Below are 23,145 nucleotides of genomic sequence, written 5' to 3'. Positions count from 1 at the left end.
TAGTGTCTACAAGGCCTATCTATTACTTTTTAAAATATATTCAGTGACTTTGCCTTCACAACCTTCTGTGGTTGAGAATTCCATAAGTTCACCACCCCCTCAAAGAAGAAATATCTCCTCATTTCAGTGTTGGATGAGTCACCCTGTATCCTGAGAATGTGATCCCCTGTACGAGACCCGCCCCAACCACAGGGAGCATCATCCCTGCATTCGGTCTGTCCAGTCCTATCAGAATTTTATACGTTTCAATTGGATCTCCTCTCATTCTTCTAAAGTTCAGTGAATAAAAGTTCAGTCAACCCAATCCCTCCGCAACTCTGCCATCCCAGAAATCAAACCAGGTGAACATTTCCTGCACTCTTTCTGTGATAAATACATATTTTTCTTGGGCATGGAGATCAAGACAGCACACAGTACTCCAGGTGTGGCCTCATCAAGGCCCTGGGTAGCTGCAGTAATACTCCTGTGCTCTTGTAACTGTCCTTGCAATAAAGATCAAAATACCTTTTGACTTCCTAACTGCTTGATAGACCTGCATGCCTGCTTTCAGTGACTAGTGCACAAGAACACCAGGGTCACTTTGTACATCAATGTTCCCCAATCAATGATAACCGGGTGTAGAGCTGGATGAACACAGCAGGCCAAGCAGCATCAGAGGAGCAGGAAAGCTGACATTTCAGGTCTAAACCCTTCTTCAGAAATGGGGGAGGGGAAGGGGATTCTGAAATAAATAGGGAGAGAGGGGGAGGCAGATAGAAGATGGATAAAGGAGAAGATAGGTGGAGAGGAGACAGACAGGTCAAAGAGGTGGGGGTGGAGCCAGTAAAGGTGAGTGTAGGTGGGGCGTTAGAGGGGGGAATAGGTCAGCCCAGGGAGGACGGACAGGCCAAGGGGGTGGGATGAGGCTGGTAGGTGGGAGATGGGGTTGGGGCTTGAGGAGGAGGGGATAGGTGGGAGCAAGGACAGGTTAGGGACAAGCTGGGCTGGTTTTGGGATGCGGTCAGGGGAGGGGAGATTTTAAAGCTTGTGAAGTCCACATTGATACCATTGGGCTGCAGGGTTCCCAAGCGAAATATGAGGTGCTGTTCCTGCAACCTTCGGGTGGGATCGTTGTGGCACTGCAGGAGGCCCAGGATGGACATGTCATCTAAGGAGTGGGAGGGGGAGTTGAAATGATTCACGACTGGGAGGTGCAGTTGTTTAGTGCGAACCGAGCGTAGGTGTTCCACAAAGCGGTCCCCAAGCCTCCGCTTGGTTTCGCCGATGTAGAGGAGGCCACATCGGGAACAGCGGATACAGTATACCACATTAGCAGATGTGCAGGTGAACATCTGTTTGATGTGGAGGGTCTTCTTAGGGCCTGGGATGGGGGTGAGCGGGGAGGTGTAGGGGCAGGTGTAGCACTTCCTGCGGTTGCAGGGAAAAGTGCCAGGGGTGGTGGGGCTGGAGGGGAGTGTGGAGCGGATGAGGGAGTCACGGAGAGAGTGGTCCCTCCGGAGAGCAGATAAGGGTGGGGAGGGAAAAATGGCTTTGGTAATGGGATCAGATTGCAGATGGTCGAAGTGCTGGAGGATGATGCGTTGGATCTGGAGGTTGGTGGGGTGGTACGGGAGGACGAGGGCGATCCTGTTTTGGTTGTTATTGCGGGGAGGGGCTGTGAGAGATGAGTTGCAGGAAATGCGGGAGACGCGGTCGAGGGCATTTTCGACCACTGTTGGGGGGACGTTGCGGTCCTTGAAAAACGAGGCCATCTGGGATGTCTGGGAGTGGAATGCCTCATCCCAGCGGAGGCGAAGTAATTGGGAATCGGGGATGGCATTTTTGCAGGAAGGTGGGTGGGAGGAGGTGTATTCTAGGTAGCTGTGGGAGTCAGTAGGCTTGAAATGGATATCGGTTTCCAGGTGGTTGCCAGAGATGGAAACAGAGAGAGAGGTGTCAGAGATTGTCCAGGTGAACTTAAGGTTGGGGTGGAAAGTGTTAGTGAAGTGGATGAACTGTTCGAGCTCCTTGTGGGAACACGAGGTGGCACCGATACAGTCATCGATGTAACGGAGGAAGAGTTGGGGTATAGGGCCGGTGTAGCTTCAGAAGAGGGATTGTTCCATGTATCCTACAAAGAGGCAGGCATAACTTGGGCCCATGGGGTACCCATGGCCACCCCCTTTGTCTGTAGGAAGTGGGAGGAATTGAAAGAGAAGTTGTTGAGGGTGAGGACGAGTTCGGCTAAGCGGATGAGGGTGTCAGTGGAGAGGGACTGGTTGGGCCTGCGGGACAGGAAGAAGCGAAGGACCTTTACGCAATCTGCATGGGGGATACAAGTGTATCGGGACTGGACATTCATGGTAAAGATGAGGTGTTGGGGACCAGGGAATCGGAAATTTTGGAGGAGGTGGAGGGCATGGGTGGTGTCATGGACATAGGTGGGGAGTTCATGGACCAAGGGGGAGAAAATGGAGTCGAGATAAGTGGAGATAAGTTCAGTGGGGCAGGAGCAGGTGGAAACAATGGGTCGACCAGGGCAGTCAGGTTTGTGGATTTTGGGAAGGAGATAGAAATGGGCGGTGTGGGGTTGGGGAACGATGAGGTTGGAGGCTGTGGGTGGGAGGTCACCTGAAGTGATGAGGTTGTGGATGGTTTGGGAGATGATGTTTTGGTAGTTGGGGTGGGGTCATGATCAAGGGGGCGGTAGGAGGAGGTGTCAGAGAGCTGGCGTCTGGCCTCGTCTGTGCCATACTACAACTGTGCATTACCCAATCAATCATCTTTTAAATAATACTCTGCCTTTCTGTTTATCCTACTGAAGTGATTCCTTCACACTTAGCACATGCAGAACATTGTTCCTCTGTACCTACACACTCATTCATCTTGTCTAAATCACTTTGAAACTTCTTTACATTCTCCCACCACTCTCGATCCCACCTAGCTTTATGTTGTCAGGCAACTTGGAAATGTTAAATGATTGTGTTATCCAAAATGTTGATATATATTGTGCATGGCTGGGACCCAAAACATTGATAAAGTTGGATATTTTAGACTTTATATATTAGAATAACTAAAAATGAAAGTGTGAAACCATAAGACGAGAAGAAATAGGAAGAGGAGTAGGTTGTTCGGCCCCTTGAGTTTGCCCCACCGTTCAATAGGTTTATGGCTTAGGAAATCCGGCATGTCCATGAGGACCCCCACCAACATTTACAGATGCACCATAGAAAGCTTACTTTCCGGGTGCATAACAGCCTGGTACAGCAACTGCTCTCCCCAGGACCGTAAGAAGCGGCAAAAGATTGTGTGCACAGCCCAGATGATCCGGGAAGCGAACCTTCCATCCATGGACTCCATTTACATTTTTCATTGCTGTGGAAAGGCTGCCAACATCATCAAAACCCCTCCCACCCCGGTAATGCTCTCCTAAAACCTCTTCCATCAAGCAGAAGATACAAAAGCTTGAATACGCACCAACAGGTTCAAGAACAGCTTCTTCCCTGCCGATATTCGACTAATGAATGGACTCTCTTAAGTTCAAATAATGTTCTTGTTAATGTTGATCTTGCTTTGCGCACCTCCTGTGCAGTGTAACCTGTATGCCTCAATCTGTCCATGCACCCAATGATCTATATATCCTTGCTTTCTATGATCTGCCTGTACTGCTTACAAACAAAATCTTTCACTGTACTTGGGTACATGTGACAATAAAATCAATCAATCGTTGTTGATACAACATTGCTCACATCCACTTTCCTGCCTTTTCCTTGTAAACCTTGATTCCCTTACTGATCAAGAATTGATCTATCTCAGCCTTAAACATATTCAAGGACTCTGCCCCTCAGACCTCTCTGCAGCAAGGAGTACCAAAAACACTTAACCATCTGAGATATGAAATTCAATCTCAGTCTTAAATTGACACCCTTTTATTCTAAGACAATGCTGTCTAGTCCTGCACTCTCCCATAAGGGGAAACATCCCCTCAGCACTTACCTTGTCAAGCCCTTAAGAATCCTATATGTTTCAATAAGATGTGCAGCTCCATTTTTTCTGTGCATTAAAATTAATAGGAAAATAAGGTTGTCTTTTCCGGCAAGAGTCCTTATCAGTAATATGATTTGGTTTAGAATACTCAGTGCAATCCTAATTTCATCTGCCTCCATACTAAGTTTACTTTCATTGTGGCCTAATTGCCTTTCCCCTTTCTATTTTTCTTTCATACCTATTACCTTTAAAAGTCATTTCACTGATGCTTAGATACATTCACCCTTCCACATTATTTTGAAGGACAGTGTGTAGATATTACAATGGTTTTTAATGAACTTTCTACAATGACCTCACTGTTCTCTTGTGAATACTATTGACGATTGTGCTAAATGACTGTTAAATACCTAATGGTTTCTGCTTATAGATTAGTAAAAATGATGCTGATAACTGGGCTTGATTTGTTTTTAAAAAGCTGAATCATAGGAAGAGTGGGAGCCACTTTAGTTTGGCAGCTTTGGACAAGAAAGGAATCTGAAATCATTTTCTCTGTGTAGTGTCTTTTCACAAAATGAGCAAGAGGAGAGAAACATGTAATCCTGGTTCAGGAGGAGTTGAGGCCTAGGCTAAACTATGTCGAGAGATGACAAGATCTATATTCAGGATCGACCCAAAGCACATGTCATGTTATTAATGCAATCATCACTTCTTGACATTCAATGGAATTAAATTTGCTGAATCCTCCACTACCATTTAGATGTTACCATCGACCAGAAGCTGAACTGGACCAACCATGTAAATACTGTGGCTGCAAGAACAAGTCAGAGGCTGAGAATTCTGCAGTGTGTAATTCACCTTCTGACTTCTCAAAGCCTGCCAACCATTTACTAAGCATAAGAATGTGATGGAATTTGTGTGCCTGCCTATGCAAGTGCAGGTACAACAACTGTCAAGAAAATGAACACCATCCAGGACAAAACCCATTTCTTTGGTGCCCCATGCAATATTAACAACATTCTCTCTTTCTACACTGAAGCACAGTAACAGCAGTGTGTACTTATTCTCCTCAAAGTTTGATAACTTTGATATTAATCTGGTTTAAGCAGGCCGCATTGTAGTTTCTGCATGCTTAGCCTTGAAGACTGTTGTCCTTGTTCAGCTAATTACTGATGCTAACTATAGATATTTTTAATCAACCTGTTCAAAAGTGTTACAACACACTTCTGGGGCAAGTGAGACTTGAACCTGGGCTTTCTGGCTCATAAATAAGGACACTACCAATGCGTCACAGTAGCATATAACTGTGATAACAGTGTGGCACTGGACAAACACAGCAGGCCAGGCAGCATCAGAGGAGCAGAAAAGTTGACGTTTTGGGTCGGGACCCTTCTTCAGAAAATCTGAATTTTCTGAAAAAGGGTGCTGACCCGAAACGTTAACTTTCCTGCACCTCTGATGCTGCCTGGCTTGCTGTGTTCCTCCAGCTCCACACTGTTATCTCTGACTTCAGCATCTGCAGTTCTTACTATCTCTGAGCATATAACTACCATTGTTTCATTTGAAAAATCTATTGGCATCCATTCCAGTGAAGAAGTGGCCTGTGTAACACCTACATTATATTCTGATCTGTGTAATACCAGGTCAAAGCAAATTGGTACATATTGCAACCATTAGAGCATTACACAAACTGGTAATATTGTGGAGTCATATTGTACAAAAAACTAGTGGGCCAGTTGTGCCAATACCAGTTCTTTGAAAAAGTTATGCAAGAACTTTTTCTCCATATCCCTGCAGATTCTATCTTGTAATTCAAAATACAGAATAGCAAAGCAAATACAGTAACACAACTAAGCCTAACTTTCTCTCTTTTTTCTACAGTGGCAACTATTTCCTAAACTTACTGTCCTATTCCTGATCAGAAATAATTGGGGTAAAAAAGCAAAGGTGGTAATATTGCTTATGTATTTGGTTTCTCTATTTGGCCTTTCCTGCAGGTTTCTATTGATGATGGGCGTCCTGTTTTGTTGTGGCGCTGGTTTTTTTATCCGGAGACGACTACATCCTCCTCAGCTGACTACTGACCCTCCATTTACAGTGGGCTTCACTCGGCATCCTGTTAACACGAGTGGATTTCAGACCACAGGGAGTAAGCGTGGCATCAGTTCATATTTCAGGGCTAAGTTTGTGGCCATCAAATTTTAGCATATTTTAAAACGGGGTGGTGAGGTAATGTTTATATGTCACATGATATTGCATACAGAGTGAAATGATTACCTGGTTTAAAAGACCTTATATTGAGTCTCCTTTGCTCAAACCATTCTGTAAGGTTCCAGTTGCAAGCTGCTGGGCTGAAAACTATGCAGTTAGTATTATTATAACCAAAGACGACTAAAATGAATGTCAAGAAATGATATTAAACACCGCTGGTCACTATCTTCACTTACTCCCTCAACTGGTCTCACCTTTGACAAATGTTAGGACTTCATTTTCTTGAGGGAATCCACTTGGTCTGTTCAGCCTCCTGCTCTCTCTAACTCAGCTTTCACTTCAATATTTCTCTCCTGCTTCTCTCCTGCTCCTCTCAACTTCACAAGTACCTCTGTGCAGTCTACTGCCTGATTCCTTGTCCTTCTTTTGTTTCAACTTTTCTTGACTCTACACTCCAAACATGATTGAACTCTTGTTGTTCTTGGGAACTCCGCACACTTTTTAAGAAAACGCTGTTGTCAGCCCTTCTCCAACACAAATTCAATCTTTTTACTTTTTCCAACTGTCTTCTCCTTTCCAATCTATTCATTGCCACAGAGGTATTTAAATACATTGCTGCAGCTCAATTCTCCCAACATTTCCCTTTAAAGTCTCAAATCTGATTCAAGACTTATCAACATGAGAGAATGTCCTGGTCAAGATTACGAATAGGTATTGTAGTAAACCTTGTTCGTTTTGATCTTTCTACATCTTTGATATTGTTGACAGCTTCATTTTTCTTCCAAAGAAAAATCATATTGGACTCCAAAAGTCAACTCTATTTCTTGCTCCACAGTTGCTGACAGACCTGCTGAGTTTCTCCAGCACTTTGTTTTAATTTCATATTTCCAGTGTCTGAGGAACTTTACTTTTCTTATTCATTTTCATCCATTGTCTTCCCCTTGTGGATTTTCATGTCACTAAGTTCTGTGTCCTATTGCTCCAGCCTTAATCCCCCTTTGTATTACCTACCAGAGGACCAACATGTCTGTAGCTGCAATGCTTTAACCCGCCATCGACGTTCCATCGCAATGTGAAAGGCAGCCTTATGTTTTTGCTTTATCTTGACCTGACATTTTCAGCTCAAAAGCAAAGGTTGCTCTTTTCATTTTTGGACCATTGCCGACTCTTCTCTCGTTGTTTCTCCCCGCCCAAAATGTCCACCTCCACCCTCATCACCTCACCATGAAATCTACTTGGTATTCATGTCCAGAATCAATTTCATGACTGGTATTCCAATCTTTCACCCTTCACAAACTCCAAATTAATTTAGAAATATGTCAGCAATACACACAAGAAAAGTATTAATCACTCTCCCTTTATCCATATCCGTTGGTGTTCTCTCCCCCAGCATACGTTGGTTATGGACTATTGACCAGTTAATGATCACAGAGGCCTTCTGCCTGTCAAAATCCTTGTGTTTGGTTCTAAGGTAACTGAACAGCTTGGAGCTGGGAACGAGGTACAGAGAAGCCATCAGATTTCCACCAGCCAGGAGCTAGCTCATTGTCCGTTCTCTATAGTAAACCACTTTAAACCTGAAGAAAACTATTTTATCTCTCTTTCAGTTCCTGTAAGCTGTGACTTATAATTGATAAGTCAGAGACCATTTTTTAGAAGTGAATCAGTCTCTCTGTGCCTCCCCCTAGTGGAAGCAACCAGAGAAGGATGACTAAAAAGCTGTGTTCTGACTAGCACTAGAATCATCTTCGTAATCATTGTGAACCGGAACTACTGAATTGTATTTTTTTCCGTTTTTTTTCCTTTGTCCATAATGCGTGTGTTATTTCCTACATGTAGGTGTGACAGAGAGGGGATGGAATTTATAAAGGGATTAGAGTTTTAAGTAATGGTGTTATATGCTGACAGCTTTTAACTGTTTACAAAGGTAGAGTCTAATTACATATTATGAATAGTAATTCTCATTAAGTACAGGAACCTGGTCCATGCTTTCTTTCAACCTGGGTCTGAACATCAGATAAATTGGGGAGTCTTTGTGTACTATTTTAACTTTTGTGGTGCCCCTATGAATAACTGGGTTTTAGTTCCAACATGTACCCCATTGAGTTGAGACATGTCTAAATTGGAAAATCTTGTCACAAGAATATTTATTGGCAGCAACTGGACAGCTGCTTTATGATTCTAAAAGTAGGTTTCTTTTGAACCTTCTGTCTTTTTTGTTTTAATATGGTAATTTTTCTAAATCAAATGCTGCTGGCTAGGTGACTTTTAAAGTTGTGCAGTTGGTCTTTGGTGAATCACATGCAGGTCGTTGAGAATGCTACTAAATGTTCTGCATGATACTGTTGACTTTGCCATAAAGCGTAATTGATTACAGTGAGCTTGAAGAGTAAGTCAGTATTCTTGTAACCTTGTACTTTTAAAATACTAATGCAACTATATTTTACATTCAAAGAATGCCGCAAAACTTCCAATTAAAAAAGGGTTTTGTAGCATTCAGTCTTTAAGGCCCATCATCACTTGCTTTGCTTCTTTCAAAGCCAATATTGATACTTTTCGTGAGAATTTGTAAGAAAAGAGGGCCGTTTGCAAGGATAGTAGGGTTTATAATATAATTGGGAAGGTAGATAGTGGTTCATTTGCTGTGCAGAAAGATACTTTGTTGCATTAAATTTTTTAAACTTAATCCAGTTCTTAAGCTGAGTGAAATTTCATATGGAGATGGCCTATTTTTTAAAGGATCAGCAGATTTCATCTGAAAATGCAATTTTGCATTGAAAAAATCAGATTTGCTTGCGCAAACACAAATTTTTTAAGACATTTGCCGATATGAAATTTAAGTATTGTGCAATTAAATTGACACAGACACATTCACTTATCATTTTGTGGTTTGCTTAAATCCTGCTGATAATGCTTACTAATGGGCAAAAATAGCTAACATCAGGATTGCTCAGTAGAAAAAGTACATAACAGAAATTGTGATTTTTTTTTTTAAATGTGAAAATAATGAACTTGCTGACCAGTAGAAGCAAGATATCCTGATAGAAGAAGTCTGTAAATTTGACAGCCAATATAAGCATGACAGTGAGGAACTGGTTTTGCTTGAGGATAAGAAAAACAGGAGCCAGAAGAGGCCATTTGTCTCATCAAGCCTGCCTAGCTCTTTAACAAGATCATGGCTGATCTGCCCCAGGCCTTAACTCCTCATTCATGTCAACTTATCATAGCCCTCAACTCTCTGATATTTGAAAAATCTGTCGATTGCTTCTTTAAATACTTTCAGAGATCTCGCCTCCACAACACACTCAGGTAGAGAATTCCAGGCATTTACTATCCTTTCAGGAGAAGAAATTCCTTCACATTTTGACTTTAAATTTGTGTCTGCTTATTCTGTAACTATGTCCATTAGTTTCCCTACCAGTGGAAACACCTCAACATCTACCCTCCCAAGCCCCTTCAGAATCTTGTATATTTCATTGAGACATGTAAGAAACTTGTTTGTTTCATTCTTCCAAACGCCAGTGAATAAAGGCCTGACCTTCATAGGTCAACCCTTCATCCCAGGAATCAGCCTAGTGAATCTCTTTTGAGCACCAGCATCATATTTTTCTAAAATATAGGAAGGAAAAACCATACACAGTACCTCAGGTTTGGCCTGACCAACTCCTATACATTTGTAACAAGATTTCCTTATTTTTGAATTCCTACAAGGGTAAAAATTCCATTTGCTGCCTTAATTACTCGCTACCCTTGCTAACTTCAACTTGCACCAATTACAACTAGTGCTTCAAGTGACCTTTCCTTCTTATGTCTATGTAGGCGTACATGTCAATAATGATAATTACTCATGATGTCCTATCCTTTGTAATGCAAATCCCAGTTCCTCTAGCATGACCTATACCATGACCTTATGTTCTACACTGGGTATCTTGACCTGTTCCATTTCTGCTTCTACATCTCTGTTGCATACGACCAGCTGATCCCAAACCTCTTGTCTCAATCTGCGCAGCTGCTTGCAAAGCTTTCTCATAAATTGTTTACCCCTCTTCACTTGCAGGTCGTACTTCCTCAATACCAGCCACACCATCTCCTGACAATCTCATTACCTTGCCTGTCATATGAAGTTAATCTGGTTGACCTACTAGATTTTACCCTAAATCCCATCAGGATACCAGGCAACAGTTTGGCCTGTTCCTGTGCCATCTCCTAGATAGTTTTAGCTAATGGTCTGTTTGATATCCGATCAATTTGCTGTACTGTCGCAAAGCTCTGGGTGATTGAGGAAATTCAGTTTTTGTTTTATTCTCAGCAACTTAGAAACTTCACAAGAAATAGAAGTAGGAGTAAGCCATTTGTCCCCTCAAGCCTGCCAGGCCCTCAACTCCTTGATATTTCACAATTTATCTTCAGCCTCTTTAAATACTTTGTGATCTGAGCTCCACAACTCTCTGGGATAGACAATTCCAGACATTCATAACTCTGGGAGAAGAAATTCCTTTGCATCTCAGTTTTAAATATGTGTTAAGAGACAAAACAAAAACTGCATATGCTGAAATCCAAGATAGACAAAGATGAGGCTGGAAGAACACAGCAGGCCAGGCAGCATCTGGAGGAAAGGAGATGTCAATGTTTTGGGTAATACCCTTCTTTAGGAGTGGATGTGGGAGTAGGGGGAGCTGCATATAAATTTGAGGAACAACACCTTATTTTCCGCCTACAGCCCAGAGGACCCGACACTCAGTTCTGTAATTCCAAATAACCTTCCCACCCATCCTCCGGCTCCTCCCTTCCATTCCACTTACTGATTCTGACTTCCAGCTACCAACCGAATTCATCTTTCCCATTGACCAACCGTATCATACCTACTACCAATGTCCACCTATCACCATTCCGCAACCCCCCTCCACCACCCCAACCCCCCCCACCCCCCTTTGCCTGCAGCTCCCCCTACCCCGACATCCAGTCCTGGAGAAGGGTAATACCCGAAACATTGATTTCACCTTTCCTCCAGATGCTGCCTGGCTTGCTGTGTTCTTCCAGCCTCTTGTTTAAATATGTGTCCTCTTATTCTGTAACTACGTCTCCTAGGTAAAGATTCTGCACAGGTGAAATCATCATCTCATCGTCCACTTTAAGTCCCTTCGTCATCTTGCATATTTCAATAAGATATATCTTATATATATATCCTCAATATATCCTCAATCTTCCAAACTCAGTTGAATGAAGGCCTAACCTGTTTATCTGTTTTCAGTAAGTCAGCCCCTTCATCTCAGGAATCAGCCTAGCAAATCTCTTTTGAACTACCTCCAATTCCAGTGTGTCGTGTTTTAAAAATACAGAACCAAAAATGTACAGTATACAGTATTCCAGAGACAGTTTCTCCAACACCCTGTGCTGTTGTAACAACACTACTCTATTTTTAAACTCCCCAGTACTAAAGGCCAAAATTCTGTGTGCTGCCTTAATCACTCATCCTGTAAAATGTGCCTCCTGAGCTGAATCTCTTAGTAATAGTATTCCCTATTTCAGGATTACCACTTCTAACAATATTTAAGTAACATTTGTCACTGAAAAGCCTTGTGTGGGATAGGCTTCCACCATTCTCAGTTGGTCAATAACGATCAAACAATAAGTTTTCTCCGGTTCTGTAACTGCTCGTTTAGTCCATTTGGTCAGGCTGGTTTTACATGGGCATCTTGGGCTATTTTGGGCACATGCCAAGCAATTGCTGACAGTGTTTTGCTAAACTCTTCCTATGCCACCACTAGCATTTGCTCGTCCTCCTTAATGTGGCTTCCCTCAATGGTTTCCATCTCTGTATATATTTCCATGTGGTTATGCTGAATGCAGCACCTTTTCTTTTCTGCCAGATGCCCTCAGCATCTTTTACTACTCATTGTTCCTGCCATCACTTATTCCTAAATGTGCCATGTTTACTTTCTCCAAACCAATTTCTGCTGCTGCCACCTGATGCTTGGGGCCTGTTGCGATTGCCTTCTTAGCTGCTTCATCTGTCTTAAGGTTACCTATTTGAGTGTGATCTGTTTCCTTTTGATTGTGCTTGAACCTTTATCACTGCTGCCTCAAGTAGAAGTCTGACAGTTCCCACTAATTCCTTAATTACTGTCTCATGCTATATGTGCCCTTCTTCTGAGGTGATGTACCCCCTTCAGTTCCATGATACAATATAATCATATACCAGTCCAAATGCTACCTGCTGTCTGCGTAAATGTTAGCCTGTTTGTACCCAACATTTCAATTTGTTTTCAAGATTCTATTATTTCCCTCCACCACACCCGAAGATATGGATTGTCAGTATCTATCTGAGATTGTATTACCCATCTATAGATTACTTTGCTGAGTAACCTTCTGTAACAGACGTTGTTGCTAATTCTTTATTACTAGCTTTTAGACACAAATGCTTTAACTACTAAATCAATTTAACTTAAAAGACCCTACAGCTCTCTTCCTTAAACTGTATGCAACTTGTGAATGTTCGTAAAGTTATAATTGTTCCATTCCAAAGTTTATCCCATATATACTAAGCTTCTTTGCATTTTCTTTCACTTTAGCCTATATAAATATCAATTTGATATATTTAATCAAGTTATGCCATGATAGATTATTCCAATTTCTCAACACAAAATATATTTACTGTTTGAAAACCGAAAGAACTGCGGATGCTGTAAATCAGGAGCAAAAGCAAAAGTTGCTGGAAAAATTCAGTGGGTCTGGCGGCATCTGTGAAGGAAAAAACAGAGTTAACGTTTCAGGTCCGGTGACCCTTCCTCATAACCTCAGGAATGAATCAGATGTGTTTTTTGTATATAATTTGGGAATAAATCATTTCATCCATTTTGTGTATAAGTATACATTTCAGAACATATAAATTGATCAGCTTTAAAGTGCATCATGTCAATAAACATTATTGAAATTTGTCATTCTGAGAAGTTGAAATTCTATGACCGTTCATTTACTCTGTTAGAGTAAATTGCACTAAAGTTATCGAATTTTGAGTTTATAAATCTAACACTGGAGAGAACACACCACTTTTTATTACTCATTTGCCAGTGCAGTACAGCTAGTATTTTGTAATGAGACAACTAAGAATCCCACAAATACACTACCTACTCAGTAATTGTGCCAAAACAAAATTATTCCATATCACATTTGTTTATCTGAAACTAGCACCACTTAACAGAATACACTGATTCAATTTTCATTTTATTAAATATTAAGTTCTTTTCATTTTCCCTCTCCTCTATTGGCCAACTCAACATGACTGCCTACTTCTGTCAATAATTTGTATCTAGACGGCTCCTTCAGTGGCTTCTCTTCCCATATTCACTCTGTTGGTGCTGGAGTCCAGATCTATTCATGGTTTCCTCGTATCTTTCATCAATTTGTTGGTCCATCAATGTTATCCAAAAACGCATCCAGTTCCACATGTATACTGTCATCAAAATTTACCTCATCACCGCATCTCTCAACCCAGTCACTGTCAGTGTAAGTTTGCTCATTAAGCATCCAGTTGCAAAGCCACATTTTCTTCAGTTAAATGCCAAAAAGATCGTGCCAGCAATTCTATTCTGCTTCTTTGCTGCTGTGTCATCCTTTTCTAGACTGCTTATAAATATGCAGTTTACTCAATGCTAAACTGAGTTTCTGACCTTGTATCCTCTCTCATCACAAAATCCCCTCAATTTCCATTTCTGAACCATTGTTCTTCTCTGCCGTCCCTTAGCTAATCAGCTACTGCACCCTTTAGCCATACTGTGTTATCTGCAGAGCCAATCATTTGAGTCCACTTCTGACTGACCATCTAACACTTTTGTAAACATTTTATCCAAAGATCTGCCATTATCCTAATTATCCTACCCTAATACCAGTTTCATCTTCCCATCTCCAATGTGCTTGATGACCTACTTTAGCTCCTGGTTTAGCAGTGTCTCTTTAAATATTTATGGTCATGTTCCAGTCTCTTCATGGCCTTAACCCTGACCCCTTCCGGCCCCTTACGTCTCCAACCATATCCAATCTCTTCCATATCCACTAGTACTTTAGGTCAGGATTGGCATTTGTGCCTTGAACCTTTTTAAATTCATGTGCGGGATGTGGGCATCGCTGGCTGGCCAGCATTTATTACCTGTCCCTATTTACCCTTGACAAGGTGGTGGTGTGTCACCTGCTGTAGGTTGACCCACAATGCCATTCCGGAGAGAACTCCAGGATTTTGACCCAGCGACAGAGAATATATTTCCAATTCAGGATGGTGAGTGGCTTGGAGGGGAACTTGAAGGTGGTCATGTTCCCATACATAAGCTGCTCTTGTCCTTCCAGATGGAAGTGGTTGTGGGTTTGGAAGGTGCTACTTGAGGATCTTTGGTGAATTTCTGCCCTGATTTCTGGAATTCCCTCTCAAAAAAGCACGCTACACCATATCTCCCTTCCTAATATCTCCTCACTTTCATCCGTAATTACTTTGTTTGATTATGATCCTGTGGCAACATTGTGCTTCATGGAAGGTATATAATATGCATTTAAATTGTTGCTGATTTTCTGTTGAAAACAATAATTTGATTTTAACCTTCTTAATCTGACCTAACTAGAGGAGCAAGCTAATTTTTGTCACTGTATCATTGAGTGACACTTTTTAATTTACTTTCCATACAAGTAATATTGTTGCTTTTGAGTGCTAAGTTTCTGTGTAATCATCTTGTGTTTCTTCTGTTTGCAGGCAACCAGACTGGAATGCAATATTACACAGAACCTGGAGCGCCTGTTGTTAATCCCATTGCCTCAACCTATCAAATTCAGCCAAATTTTCCTCTACTCAACCCAGCCTACCCACCCCCGCCAGCCTACTGCAATCAGCCACCCCCTCCATACGAGCAAGTTGTTAAAACCTCAAATAAGGAAGGTGAAAGATAAATATCAGATTTCAGTTGATATCACTTTGTAGACTGGCAACCTCTGATCTACGGGAGAAGTTTCAGCGAGATGCAAATCTCTGGGCATATACACTTAACCACAGTTCATCCGAGGAATTGCATTTAGCTTTGATGCCTTTTTGATAGATTAGTATACTGTAGACCCTCCAGTTTATGTGGTCAAAGCCTTGTAAAAAAATAACATGTTCAGTTTCAAAACTGGGGATCTAAGGTAGGGAATTGTATAAACTTCAGTAAACAAAGAATGTCTAGAATTCTGTAGAAACTTTGTTTTAAAACTTACTCTTGTCCTTGGAAATGGTTTATAAGTAACATTTTAATCCTCCAACGCTGTTTTGGTCAAATTAAAATAGAAACAAATTTGTGTTAATCAGTTTAACTGGACTTGTTTATTGATGGTTAATTAATGTATAGTTGCTAGAAGATGCTATTAATGTGAATAATCTCTGTTAATAAGCATACTACATTTGTCAGCCAATCTTAGACTTTTAAAAGGTTTATGATAAATGGAGGGAACTCACATTGAACAATATGCCGTGAATAAGTAAGTCAGACATTTATTTTAACCTATAAACTTTTTTCAAAAAATTATACATTTAAATTTCAGTCCTGTTCACATGCATTAGCATCGTAAAGGTTACAATTAGATGAAATAAGTTTTTTGTACAGAAAGGTTTAGATATATTTTCATGCAGAATTTGGGTTAGTAAACGATAGGTAGCTAGTGATACTGTTTCCTAGATATGAGATGATCCCATCCGTATTATTGTAGTGAATGGAGAATGGTTTGGTGTTTTGATATTGTACTTAGGTACATGTATGAGTACACTTCACTAACTTGTTTTCTGTGCTTAATGAGTTTTTAGTTTCTTATCATCTTGCAGAAGAATTTTCAGAGAGGTGAATTCAGTGCTGCAAACAGAGAGGAAAGCCTTAAATAATTTCACTCAACAGTAGCACTATGCAGCTCTGAAAGCTGAACAACTCCATTTTCATTGTACAGCTGTAAAATTTAAAATAACTCTGGAAAAGTTATTGTCCCAAACATACTTAATTTTAATTTTTTTTAAAGTGGCCTGTCTTATGCATGAAATTCCTGACAAATTTTACAAATTAATTATGAAAAGAGGGTTTTTATGTGCAAACAGGTAATTTGGATTTTATTTGAAGATTAATATACAAATTATTTTAAATTTAAATTCTCCATAATCTTTAATTTAATGCAATTCTTAATTTTTTTTGAAAAATTACTAATTTGAGGCAAACAGCTTGAACTATACTTCATCGATGCCTTATAGTCACAACGTCCTTTGTTAAAGGAACAATTTTGATTTTTTTCAAATGAAGAATTGCACTGTTCATGTGTGGTGTATTACTCAATGGAATGTAAATAACCGTGTTTTGATGCAAAGAATCAGTATTGAACAAATTTACACTGCACTAACAGTTGCTACAATAAAATGCACCAGTAAGCAGGATTTTTCAAAACAGCAATACTTAAAGGTTTTCGTATTTTACCTCCTCCTAAATAGATCACAAATTCGTGTGTAAAATGAATGATCCTCAATCGTATTCTTTTTATTACTTATTACTAGTTGCAGAACTGCTAATATTCTTATCCTATAGTGTGATTTAGAACCTACGATAAAATGATGGGATTGGAAAAAAAGCATGTGCATATGCATTCAATACAAGATAGTGAAGCAATATATTTTTGCATAATCTAGAATAATGGCACTGATTAGAGCACAGTATGGGCAAACTGAGGCCCTATTGCAGAAAGAAAGCACTGTGGCCAATGGCAAATGTGACATCACTTGGATGATAAAAGAATCATTATGATGGGAAAAACTTGGAAACCTGAAGGGAAAGATTGGAGTTAATTGCATTACTGTTCACAGCCAGCCAAGCACAGTGGACCAAATGGCTTTCTTCAGTGCTGTAAGATTCTCAGTCTTGAAACCATATTTTCTATTTGCCAGAAGGCTAATGGGTAATGCAGGAGAAATGTACAAAGTTTTCCAAAGGTGTGTGGGATTAAATTAGAATAAAATTATATTTTGTGCTGCTGGTGGGGAATTGAGTGCATATCTTTGGAGGATAAAACAGAACGGCAGCATTTTTCTTAAATAGTGAAAGATTGGGAAGTGTTTGTGTACAAAGGAGCCTCGGTGTCCTTTGTAATGAGCTATTAAACCCTTGCATATTGTGAATCAGTTGTGTTTAGCTTTAGTAACCCACACCTGGAGTATTGTATACTTAGCTCTAGAAGGAAATACTTGCCATAGCAGGAATGTAATGGACGTTCACCCAGAATAATCCCTGGGATAACGGGATTATTTTATGAAGAGACATTGACAAAACTAGGTCTGTGTTTTGAAAAATGAAAGGGGATCTCTTTGAAACTTATTGCATTTTTACAGGACATGACTGCATGGTTGTAGATGGGATGTTTCTTCTGGCTACTGAGATTAGAATTGGAGATAGTCTCAGAGAAAGGTGTAGGTTATTTCAGATTGAGATGAAAAGGAATTTTTTTTCACTTGGTGTGAATTTTTGGCATTCTCCACCTCGGGCCGTAGAAGTTCAGTCATTGAGGTTCAAGACAGAGATGATAGATTTCTGCAGACTAATGGCAGGAGATGTATCCATATCATGGAAAGCGAGGTTGAAATAGATGATCAGCTGAGATCTCATTGAATTGTAAAGTAGGTTCAACATTCTAAATGGCCAACTTCTCCCATGTTAAAACCTTGGCAGACGCTGTACACTTTTCTGACCATTGATAATTATAATGGTCTGCCCTAAATTTATAACTGGGGAAGGCTCCAAGTAAATCAGTGCTAATCTAACATTGTTTCTTATGGCTGAGGGCATAAAGGGAACTTTTTATTTCCCAATTTTTAACTAGTGATGCCACTTCAAAAGTATTTAACCAGCTCTAAAGACTTTTGGGTGGTACTGAGATGTGAAAGGTGTTACATAAATGCAAGTTGTCTCCAGGGAAAGGTATATTAGGTTATGGAATATATTAAAGCTGAACCAGTTGTACCATTTTAAGAAGTAATTAGATGAGCACTTGAAAATGAAAAAGGGTATAAAAGGAAGGAAGAGAATTTAGGTTATGGCCAGAGTTTCAAGTTGAGTTGGCACACGCGTAACCAAATGAATAATCTGTTTAGTGGAAAATGTCACAAATAAGTAGATCAGAAGAGATGCTAGTATCCAACAGGTTCGGTGGACTCAATGAGTTTTATCTGTGCTAAAGTTTCTATTATTCTAGTCTTTACATGAATTCACAGTAGTTACGATTGAGTATGCATGACTAAGTAGTTTGTTGCTGCTTGATGACATTACATTAAAGGTTAATGTACTTAACCGCTCCTGACAGTACATAATCAATAGTTTGCCGTTGTCTGACAGTTTCTGGAGAGAAAAAGAATTTTACAACTTTGTACTTCTATACATAGGTAATTTGAGTGAAGGAGTTGGTTGAAAATTCTACAGGTTTATCAAATAAGACTACTGTCTTTGGTCACTTCTTCAAGTTCTTCCCTTCCCCCTCACCTAAGTGACTGTTTCTTATGTGAGATTAGATAAATTGAGTGTGACCAGGCTACTTAACTAGCTTCTGATGCAGCTAATTCTGCCTTTACTCAAACTCAACACATGCTCTTTCATCAGGCATCGATTCTTTAGAGAAATGACCATATGGAATATATCAAGAGTTGGAGGCGGGGCATAGAGACAGTTTCACTTGCAAACATAAAGATAGGTAGAAATGGTGGAGAAACATTAATTCTGATTGAGAATTACTGGACTCAAAACGTTAACTCTGCTTCATTCCCACAGATGCTGCTGGGCCTGCTGAGTTTTTCCAGCAATTTCTGTTATCGTTTCACTTTCAAAGTACTTATTGTCCTTTGCCTTTAGTGCTGCCCCAGTGTGTACCAAAGCGATTGTTTTGTTTATGTCTAAATGAGTATAAGTTTGGTGAAGTTATTGGCTTCCAGTTGTGTGATGTTGAGCATCATTAGTTTAGTCTTTTCATTTGAAAAGGCTGAAAACCACAGGCTGATTAAGTAGTGATTGGAGGAATGCATTGAAACACTGTGACTTGCCATAACAATGTGACTTTTGTTGTAGTTGTTTTCAGTTTAGGAAAAGAGCCATTAAAGTATGAGAGGTAAACATCTAAAATTGTAGACTTTAGAACTGTAAGACAGCTAATAAGAAACCAGGAGTAATTAGAACTTCAGTCTGCAGCTTTGTACTACTGGGTGAATCAGGATGGCTTTGAATTTTTCAGTTCCTACTCCTGTGAAGCTGAAAAACGATATGAGAAAGAATTGGAACTACTTCCTGTCTCATGGTAAAAATGAGATAGCTACAGAGTTGAACAGAAAATAAAGAAAAGTAGCGATTCTGTTATTACTGATAGGAAACAGTGCTACAAGCTGTATTACACACTAAACCTGAACGGAAAAGACAATCTGGAGAAATCTTGAGAACCTTAAATACACATTTTGAGCTAATCTACCAATGTTATTTGTGAATGGTGCATGCTTCACAGCAGAGCATAGGGAGAGGGAATGTGGAAATATTGATCAGATTATGACGGCATGGCGATGTCTAGCTGGATTGTGAGATTGTAGGTGACTGAAGGATGATCTCATCAAAGATGCCATTAGGAATAGATCCTGCCGTGATAGCAGGTCTGTTGAGAGAAGAGAAACTGACTCTAAGAACACTTTTACATATGCGGAAGCTCTGAGGTTGTTTATCCATCAGTTGGAGAGTAGTAATGGGAGAATTGATGAATCTTTGTGTTATGCTGTGAGACAGTCCAGACTTAACAATAGAACTAACTACAAAATGGAAAAAAGGAAGAAATATTTCCAGCAGAAATGTTGCAGAGAATCATGTGAAAGGAAAAGAAAAATGTCCAGCATAGGGAAGTTTTTTTAACTACAAGGAGCTAATCACTTGGTTTGGTGAGCGTGATTTTTGCTGGAGTGAAGCAAAGCAAGCCTATAAATTTGGCTACCAGAGAGATGTCACATAATGATTCTGATGAATCACTACAATGTCAAACAGATTGGCACTATCCTGCCTAAAGGTGATAACTGGTTTAAGACTGTTAGAACATGACTGCAGAAGGTAAGAATAAAGTGAATGTGAAGTGACGAATGGGCAGCAGTGCTGTGAATCATCATGAGCTTCAGAGACCTGTGCAAAGTGGTTCAAGATGGTAACCTAAAAATGAACCCATTGAAGGTAAAGTTGAAATTGTATGATGGAACAATGCTCATCCCAAGAGGACAAACAAAGCTGCAATACTAGTGCAATGAGAAGAATGAAAATTTGCAGTTCTAATTAATAGACTTTAAATTGAAAGGTTAGACCGGTAGTCCTCACTTAACAGAAGAAATTTATAAGATTCTACAGTGTTCCAAACCTTTGACTGTTGAACAGACTCAAAATAGAAAAAGGATACTTTTACTGGTCATCTTAATCGACGTGGAGAATATTACCTGAAGTAGATGAAAGTTCGAGACCCACTCGGTGAGGAGAATTCTAGCGATCTTCAAGTCAAGCCTGAAAGACAGGAAAGTGGAACTGGTAAGGAAAAGATTAATGAAGGATATGACAACTCCTGCCAAACAAGACTGGCAGCATGGTGGTAGTGGAAAAACCTGGAAAGTTGAGAGTGTGAATAGATCGAAAGGATCTTAGTAATACTTTAAGGAGATTTCACTACCCCTTGGTAACCCTAATTCCCAAGGCAAAAAGTGTTTCCCCTAGATGCAAAGGATGAATGGTTTGTGAGTATGTATGTAAGCATCAGTTTTCTTTGGGTCCCATTTGGGAGTTTCAGGTTGTTATGCATGTTGTTTGTCATTTCTACTGCTCCGGATGAGTATCTGGGCGAGTCTCTGACTTTCACATCCAGGTCAGTGATATAAATGGAACAGCATTCCCTCAAGCTGAGGAAGGAGCATCATCCCAGGAATGAGCAGAAGCTGGATAAATAGCGAACAAAACTCTTATGTACCACTTCGGATTTGAATGCTGTAAGGATTATGAAAGTGAGATGGAAGAAGAAACAAAGTTCTTGTTCACAAGTGATTGCACCCTTTATCCAACATGTAACTTGGAGATGCAGGTGATAGTACATGTAATTCTTTTTGGTTGCTTTATTATGAGGAGGACATTCAGAAATACATTTTACTCTGACTTTCTATAGTCTTTTGACCTGTAGTTGCTTTCAGTTTAGGGAAAGAAGTTGTTAAAGCTTGCCCATACAACAAATAGGAATACTTCTTTTCTTGTCTAAGAAAGGACAAAATGGACACTTGCCTTAATTTTAACTTGCATTATTTCAAAAGCTCCGTTTCATGGTTTTGGAAGCAAAGATAGTGTTTATTTTACATTTCAAATTAATTGCAGGCAGACACTGCTCTCCTGCAGTTTGAATTCCGGACCCCCTTTTTCAGAGTTACTGAACTGAAAGTTTTGATGCGACTTTGTACCTTTTTGTAAGGTCTTGAAATGAATTTAAATTGTTTGTTACTCCTATGGCAAATGAATTTGGAACACATGCTTTTTGACTATTCTTTTTCCCCGTGCTTTTGAGTGACTATTTCAGAGTGAATCACACCAGTCACAGAGTTCGTTTAGTAAATTTTGGAGTAGCTTCCTATTTTTACTTCAAAAGTATTTTTTTTTTTGAAGAACATTGCTTTCAAGAATACCATATTATCATCAAAATAGTAAAATACGCTGGCTTTGCTAAAGTGAATGTAACGCACAACTTCACAAATTGCATGCAGTGGCAGCAAAAATCACACTGTTCTGTAAAATGTTTTTCCATCCGTGATTTGCTCTGTAAAGTACAAATTCAAAATGGCTGTGCTGTAGTTCAGGTTATTGATAATTTATAAAGCTCAGGGACTGCATTAAAACTTTGCAATTTATTACCTTATTTGTAAAAATTAGTTGAAGATGTAATTTTTATTTTAAATTGTTAAGTTTAATAGTACTGCTTTTGGAAATAGACCCTAATTTTTCCATCTAACTATAGGTCTGAATTCCAGTCTACAGTATTTTTAGATGGGAGTGAAACTCTCTAGTTAAATGTCTGTCAGAGATATCAACATTGGACGTAACAAATGAAAATTTCATAAACAGGGTTTTAAGGATGGAAAGTTGAAAGAATGTTTGAGGGTTATTCTTCGTTTCCTGGAAACCAGGTTGGAATGGAGGGCAATGAGCGTATAGATGGAAAATTATGGATCAAATTGGTCAGATTGTGTTCATGTAATTGAGAAATAAATGCGTAATAGTCAGTTAAAGTCAGAGAATTCAAGAAAAGTTAGGGAAAGTTCCTTTTCAGTGTCTGCTGTTGCCATCAGTACCTTGTTCACATTTCTCCAGTTCATTCCTGTGTATTTACCAGTGTTTGCATCGATCTATGCTAATTATTAACCTGTTAGCAATATTTAGTGTTGATGCAATTAGAAATGTAGTATTAGTTAGAACATGAATTTTAATAAGCAGGCTATTTTTGTTGTGCAATGTTGCTTTTCAACAACTTGGCATTTCTATCAGACTTGTAGCCTTGAAAAGAACATCTTAAGGCACTTTACACAAGTATAAGGGAAAATGAGTGCTCAGACAAAAAAGGAACCATAAGGTTGGTCAGAGAAGTAGATTTTAAAGAGGGTCTTGAAGGGGCTGGTCAATTTAATGAGATGATTTCAGAGCATGCCTTTGGTTGTTGACATTGACTACAGTTGATGGGGTGAAGTTAGAAGCAGATGTACAAAATGTCAGAAATGGTGCTTTGGTGAGACCATTGGGGATTTAAACATAAACCTGATAGTTTTAAAGTTGAGGCTTATCTTTTGAAATTGTTACATATGTTAGTTAATTTCAGCTACAGAAAACTGTTTAAGCATTGTATCAACGTATTACGGGCAATGTAATCTGTCAAACATTTAATGCTTATTTTACCTAA

At 39.7% G+C, this 23,145-nt stretch overlaps 1 protein-coding gene across 1 annotated transcript in view; it reads left to right on the top strand.

The window, feature by feature from the left end:
* The window catches only part of vopp1 (VOPP1 WW domain binding protein), a 68,676-nt gene extending 45,531 nt beyond the window's left edge, over nucleotides 1–23,145 (top strand). Inside the window, exons 4-5 of the mRNA XM_048610952.1 lie at nucleotides 5,961–6,112; nucleotides 14,912–23,145. Of these exons, the coding sequence (XP_048466909.1) occupies nucleotides 5,961–6,112; nucleotides 14,912–15,105 (346 nt within the window). The 3' untranslated portion in view covers nucleotides 15,106–23,145. The remainder of the gene's footprint in view (nucleotides 1–5,960; nucleotides 6,113–14,911) is intronic.

This window comes from Rhincodon typus, chromosome 2 (assembly GCF_021869965.1).
Source record: "Rhincodon typus isolate 14 chromosome 2, sRhiTyp1.1, whole genome shotgun sequence".
Taxonomy (NCBI): domain Eukaryota; kingdom Metazoa; phylum Chordata; class Chondrichthyes; order Orectolobiformes; family Rhincodontidae; genus Rhincodon; species Rhincodon typus.
The sequence above is the reverse complement of the archived record's forward strand: the minus strand, read 5'-3'. Positions and strand labels throughout refer to the sequence as shown.